Source organism: Lissotriton vulgaris, unplaced genomic scaffold, assembly GCF_964263255.1.
Source record: "Lissotriton vulgaris unplaced genomic scaffold, aLisVul1.2 SCAFFOLD_3092, whole genome shotgun sequence".
In the NCBI taxonomy this organism is placed as follows: Eukaryota; Metazoa; Chordata; class Amphibia; order Caudata; family Salamandridae; genus Lissotriton; species Lissotriton vulgaris.
Window position 1 is genome coordinate 267,533 of NW_028245399.1, and position 7,159 is coordinate 274,691.

The 7,159-nt window shown below is 42.0% G+C and overlaps 1 protein-coding gene across 1 annotated transcript in view; it reads right to left on the reverse strand.

Moving 5' to 3' along the window:
• RIN2 (Ras and Rab interactor 2) overlaps window positions 1-3,951 on the reverse strand; it is a gene marked incomplete at its 5' end in the record, with an annotated part of 58,694 nt that extends 54,743 nt beyond the window's left edge. Inside the window, one exon of the mRNA XM_086949067.1 lies at window positions 3,860-3,951. Within this exon, the coding sequence (XP_086805193.1) occupies window positions 3,860-3,951 (92 nt within the window). The remainder of the gene's footprint in view (window positions 1-3,859) is intronic.
• Between the last annotated feature and the right edge of the window lie 3,208 nt (window positions 3,952-7,159).

Sequence of the window (7,159 nt, forward strand, 5' to 3'; positions counted from 1 at the left end):
TCTGTAGCTGTGAAGTTCAATTATTGTATGTCTAGCTTTAGTAGGTGGATTAAAGACAATGCCCAAAACTAAATGCAGACAAAAAAAGGAGGTATTTGTGTATGGCACTCAGGAACCTATTTAGTCCAACATCCGGTGGCCGGAAGAATGTGGACCTCTTCCTACTCCTGTCAAATCTGCCAAAAACCTGGGTGTCTTGATTGACAATGCCTTGAGCTTTGATATTCAGGTCAGTCACACTACAGGCACCTATTTCCTCCTCAACAGGACCATGAGAAAGATCTCAACACACCCCCTCCTTCTTCCTTTTCCTATTTTTGTACCCCCTCTCTTTCTTCCCTTCTCTCTCCTACTCCTCAACCCCTTTAGTTTAATTCACTTTGTAATTTGTCTCTATGTTGTTTACCTATCTGTAAAGCGGTCTGATACTCTTGGGTCCAGTAGCGCTATATCAAACCTTTTAAATAAATAAATAAATAAAATAAATATCCCTGTAGAACTGCACCAAACAGTCATCATTGAAATTAGTCACCTCGCAATTGGATTATTGCAAGTCACTGTATCTCAACAGTTTAATTCACTTTGTAATTTGTCTCTATGTTGTTTACCTATCTGTAAAGCGGTCTGATACTCTTGGGTCCAGTAGCGCTATATCAAACCTTTTAAATAAATAAATAAATAAAATAAATATCCCTGTAGAACTGCACCAAACAGTCATCATTGAAATTAGTCACCTCGCAATTGGATTATTGCAAGTCACTGTATCTCAACAGTAATGCTTCATGCATTAACAAACTTCAAGTCACCTAGAATGCGGCTGATTGACTTATCCTTAACATCCTGAGGCACCTCTCGGTCAGAAAGAGGATTTGTTTTAAGGTTCTTTGTATGGTCTTTCTAGCCCTGCATCAGAAAGGTTCGAAGCAACTTAACTATCCCTTCCACTGGTAGACCCCTAGTAGGATTCACAGATCCTCCTTGTGCAAGAAGGTAGTCGTTCTCATATTTCAGAAGGCAAGATGGGGAGGCCGATCTATCTTGTTGCTGCCAAACTGTGGAATACTTTGCCAGCCCATATTTCGGAAGCTGACTCACTATCCATATTTTAAAAAAACTCTTGAAAACGTGGCTTTTCTCTTCTCATATCCTTTAGCCATCTCTAGGGCAATTTTTGACTGCTTTAGGGTGCCTTCCTATAGCCCTCTGACACCTCAGGGTATAGTGTGCTCTATAAATTCTGTTCATTTCATTTAATTACAAGTGCTACTGTCAGAAATCCTTCTGAAATGGGTCAAGCTCTCTGGGTACAAGGGAAAGATTAACAAAAAACACATGGCATCCGTTTGACACTGAAATCTTCAAGTTGACCCCCATCCCCTTGGCCTTTGTGAATGATGACATTTATTATGGAAAATCAATACTATTTGTAAGTCTTCCCCTGTGTTTACAAGATAAGTGCATTATTCTTGGTGGAGCTCGATTCACAAAGAGCCTCTGCACTTGTGGGGGAGGCTCCGCAGTCTTGGCAGAGGGCCGCACTCGTGGCGGGACCATCGCAAAGGGAAATTGAAGTATGGAAGTCCTGCCTCGAGTGAAGGCCCTCCACCACAAATGCGGGGTCTCCATCACATGTGCAGAGGCCCTTTGTGAAATGGGCCCGACTTGAGGTAAAAGAACCTTGCAGGTTTTTGAGACAATTGTCAAGGGACCAGTTTTAGGACGTCTAAATGCATACATGGGCATCAATGTTTTATTTCACTCCAAAGACTTAGAACCTTATTTAGACTATGGTGGACAGAATCTTCCATCACAAATGTGTCAGGTGTCCAGTCTGCCATATTACACATGCATTTCAGTGCATGGCACTTGTAATAGGGAGACAGAATATGTGTTTTTATCACAATAAGACGCCAATATGTTTTACTCAAATGACTATATTCAGCAGGACTATATGCAGTTTCAACAAAAAGTTGTTTTTTTCCTTAAATTACTTTCTATCTATTGATATAATAGCCTTTGTTTATGCTTGGCGCCTAAATACAATCTTCATGCACACAGCACTCATGTGTTAATATTGGGAATTTGGTATAATCATCAGTAAGGAAAAATGGCTAGGCAGCCCACTTTAACAGTTAACAGACTCTTTTTACGTAAACGGATACACCTGTATCTTTACCTATAATGCACGTTAAGACTGGCGTTCTTTATGGTTTATTCCTCCAGCATGAGCTGATCCCAAGGACAGGCTACCCTTTATTTGACAAACATTAGAGTTTTTTTGGTATGAACCAATCAACACAGCACTGTTTGATTAAACAAAGGTCCTACACTTTGCACTTCTATCTGAGAGGCAATAATGAGAACCCGAGGAATATTTGAATCGGACACTAAGAGCCTCAATATGGTGTGCTGTTCAAATCCTCATTTTTTGCCCACCTTGAAATTACGGTCACCAGGAAAAACGGTACTTCGGGTGTTAGGGAAATAACATGGATAGCAAGTTTTTTGCCTCTATTTACGCCTTCAACCACAAGTTTCACAGAAAATGTTTTGCTTTCTCTGTGTGGAAAAACCTTGTAGTTCCAATGGGCCCTGTAACTCCCTGTCCATTCCACATCCATGGTCACAGCCATGCATACTTTCAGATCAGCCCAGATTAAGTGGGTTAATATTGAAAGGCAAACTTTATTAAACTGCCATAAAAAAGTTGGAACCAAAATAACTGCCAGTACCAACTGGTGCACTTATTTTCGGGAATTACCTGCTGCCTTCTAAACCGAAACTCACCACCTGCCTTTACTTCCAATCGAGTAGAATATAAAAAGAGAAAACAGACAGCTAGATTGGAGCCTACTTCATATCGGAAGATTATGAACGATGGATGGGGGTGGCGAGACTTCCCGGATTTGCAAGGACAGTCCCGGGTTTTGAAGGACTGTCCTGGCGTCCCAACACTTTCTCGTAAAAAACACAAGAATGTCCCGGCTTTTAAGGAAGGTTCGGGTGATTTTGCACATTAATCACAGTGTTGTGCAGGTTCATATTTCAACCACCCTCTTAAAAACTGGGGACAGAAGTGCATTTGTTGCCTCATTCAGACAGCACAACAGGAGTTAATGAGGTGTAAATCAGGCCGCAGAGCCCGGCCGGGCCCAGCACCCGAACCCCTTCACAGGCAGGGGAGGGGATGTGAAATGTTTTACACGCACACATATACATATAAATGTATTTTTTGATTCCCTGAAACTTAATAGGACATTTAGTCCTATTTCTATGTTTGTGCCCCACCCGTTTTTTCCATAGGACAATCTGGTCCTATGGAAAAAACGAAGAAGTGTGGCTCAGGGGTTAGAGGCGGCAGACCCGGAAGCTGAGATCGGTCCTAGGACCAAGGTTCAATTCCCCGCCTCGGCGGGTCTTGGGCTAAAAATTCCACGGACTCGATAATTCTCGCTCCGGTGCCTTCTCGACTCACGGGTTCACACTCTGCGACTCTGGGCAATAGCTTGCTTAATCTCCACAACGGCCCCTCGCGGCGGGATGCCTGACTTTCACCTTGTGGATACCCGCTGGGGCTATCACACAGGGGAATATCAGGACGGGTTCCCTAAGCAAGCGCCGGGACACCCACTGCGGGTAGCTGTGCGCTATATAAGCTCAACTACATCTGGTCACCCTAACGATGCACATTCACACTGAAGGGGAAACTCATATTTTCCTTTAGAGTTTCTTATGTTAGGCATTTCGTTATATTTGTTTCATAACAAAATAAAGACAACTATGAGGGAATAATTATGACATATTTAGATCTCTCAGAGAATAAATTTCTGCACCAGCACAAATAATTGGCCATACTTACGTATTCCTAACCTGGCAATATCTTCAAGCTCACTCTCGGTCCTAGCTCGTGTAACCGCTTGGGGCAGCTTCAAGGTGAAAGGCAAAACATCCCTTATAGGAAATAGAAAAAAACATTAAAAAACATATTCAGAAATCACCGTTTCTAAGCTGAGCGACTATACTTCAACACAAATCAGAAGACGTGACCCAATGCACTATTGTATATGAAAATTCCGTGTTTACAGTTCCAATAAGAGGTGTCAGCACCTCCAAATCAAATTATATTTTTCCCAAAAAGAGCACTTCTTGGTTTGAGTTTTTCCTAGGGTGTCTCTAATACTACAAACTAGTGGACTCTATTGCAACAGTGGAATGCTGATCTAGTCGTCATGGGGGCCCAGAAGCAAATCTTCCTTGAAGCTCCATGTTTAAGCATTTCACCAGAGACACAAACAAAATGGAACAAACGCATCTAAACAGGCGACCTATTAATTATAGGTCTTTGGACTCGACCTACTCTGCTGAAACTCCAGTCCTCATTATTTGTTTAACAATCATAGCTCCTTTTGGTTTATATGGCTCTCGGGTGGGTTATTTAATATTTACACTATTAGAAATAAAATAATAACTTAAACATTGTGGAGCTCATCGTGAATCCTGCGGTAAACACGAGACTGTGTGCACACGGAGACTGTGCCTTATTTGTGTTTCTCAATCGTGTGGAACTGTCATTTATCGCGGGCATTTCTACCACTGCAATCCCAAGGGAATTCAGAATGGGCACCTGTGTGTCTGGTTGAGGGCGGGTGAGAGAGAATAGATAGGGCTGGGAAGAGACAATATAGCATGCACATTGCCTTTACATTACCCACTCAAAGCATAATTGAATATTTTTTCCTCCATAGGAATAAATTGGAAATAACTTTTTTAAACCCCCGGAAAAACTCTTGCTACCACATTTCTTCTAAAATTTGATGCTCCCTTTCCCATCCCGGAAGGGGGATTGCACTTTTCTGGATTAAAACTCCGACGATCTCCAGGGTGGAATTGGAGTTTGTGAATGAAACCCCAAGCATTTGCTACTCGTTAGACTATTTGCAAGCATTCAGACCATCACTTTTTTTTGGTGTTTCATTGCCTGTAGACTGCCTGACAACGGAACTTGTCAAAATCATGCAGAGTGTTCACAACAAGTCATCGATAAACCTGGGAGATGGCGCATCTACCAATGCAACTTATCAACAGGGAATACATTTTGGTATCTCAGTGTCTAGAGGAATGTTAGCCATGAATGCCTGATGTAGCTGCCGATATTTATGGAATTGTGTTTGATTAAACTAATAGCAATCCTGCAGTTCTTTGAAGGGCATAATATGTTTCCCCCCCTAAACATCTCCAAGGTCAAAGATGCTGATAGTTTTCCATTTATAAAAGCTCTCTAAAGGAGCTGCGTAGTGGAGCCAGTACTCCCTCCATAGAGGAGTCACCCCGTCAATGTACCATACCAGCCTACAAATCAAACGCAGAACGGCAACTCACATAGTCTTAGTCTACTGAGTACAGACAATAGTGCACTTACAATTACCTGACCACAAGGCGTCTCAGAGCAGAACAAAATAGCATCCGGATCTCAATCAATGTGAAGTGGTCAATAACTTGACCTCTATTCACATTTTCCACCACCTTTTATTGATATTGAACTTAACTATGATTCACTATCTACATTTGCTGGCTCTCTCTTTGTTTGTAGTTCCCTAACACGGGTAAAAAAAGAAAGAGATGGTTCTTGACTAAAGGCTTAGAAAACACAACAAGCAGTTGGACATATTTCTGCAAATACATACGGTAGCAGAATAAATTAAACAGGAATGAACTATAACCACTGCAAGAGACAAGTGGGAATCAAAAGCATCCTATTATCAAAATAGAGTATCAGAGGAAGTGTCCATTTCTGCTGAGCATAGCAATGTACTGTAGTCTGTGTTCTGTGTTATTGTGCACTGGAGATTTCCTTACTTGAGAAATTAATCAACTGCCATTAAGCCAGGTGATAACTGGCATTCAGATTCTTCTGGAGGTGGTCCGCAATTTATGTGCAGGTTGAGGGCCCTTCCTCAGGTCTACAATATGAGATCCAAGAAGCGGAAAATGATTAGTAAGTTATTAGTTATTATTAGTAAGGCGTAAATTGAGAATGGCCGAAAGAAAATGGAGACAACACCCTTCATCCCCAGAGCTGAAAGCACTCAGAGAAATCAGAGGCCACTATAATAAAATGATCATCAAATCAAAACAGGAATTCATACGGTCAGAACTGGAGAGTGCTAAAAACAGACCACGAAAACTCTTTGAAATCCTAAAGCAACAATCAAACAAATTAGCCAAATCTGCCCATGAGAACTCAAAAACACCCCTAAACTGCGGAGAATTTGCTACATTTTTCACAGAGAAGGCGAAATCTCTGGAAGTTGAGCTCAAAGACGCTGTGGCAAACATTCCCACTGAACAAATGCCTATGATAGATATCGCCGTGACAACGGAGAGTACCATAACAAAAAATGAGGCAAGCTGGGACACGTTCGAATTGTATGACCAGCACAGTATCGCCAAAACGCTTTCCAAAATTAAACCAAACAATCACTATCAAGATCCCCTTCCCGCAAAATGTGTAAAAGAAATCAATCACGTTCTGATTCCGATATGGACCGAAATTATAAATGCCTCACTTTCACAAGGGATCCTCCCTGACTGCCTAAAAACAGGTCAAGTTGCCCCCTTAATCAAAAAACCTACAGCAGATAGATCAGACCCAAACAACTATCGCCCAGTGACCAACATCCCACTATTGGCCAAACTAATTGAAAAATGCGTACAGAACCAACTGAGCCGACACATCATCAAGTTCTCATTGCTGGATGAATGCCAATCAGGATTCAGAACAGGTCACAGTACTGAAACTGCGATCCTCCATATTGTTGACGATGCGCTACAGGCACTCGACCAAAACAAAGCGTGCCTACTGATTCTCCTCGATCTGTCGTCGGCCTTCGACACCGTAAATCACGAAGCATTATTGTCCAGGCTACGGGATAGGATGGGTCTATCAGGAATTGTGCTGAAATGGTTCATCTCTTTTCTACAGAACAGATCACAACGATTCCTGGTCAACCAGTCAACTTCACCTCCCTGTCCTATTTCAATCGGAGTCCCTCAAGGGTCTATGTTATCCCCAGATCTGTTCAACCTTTATGTTGAGCCGCTTACAGAAATTTTCCAAAAAGCAGGGATATCGTATCACATGTATGCAGATGACACGCAA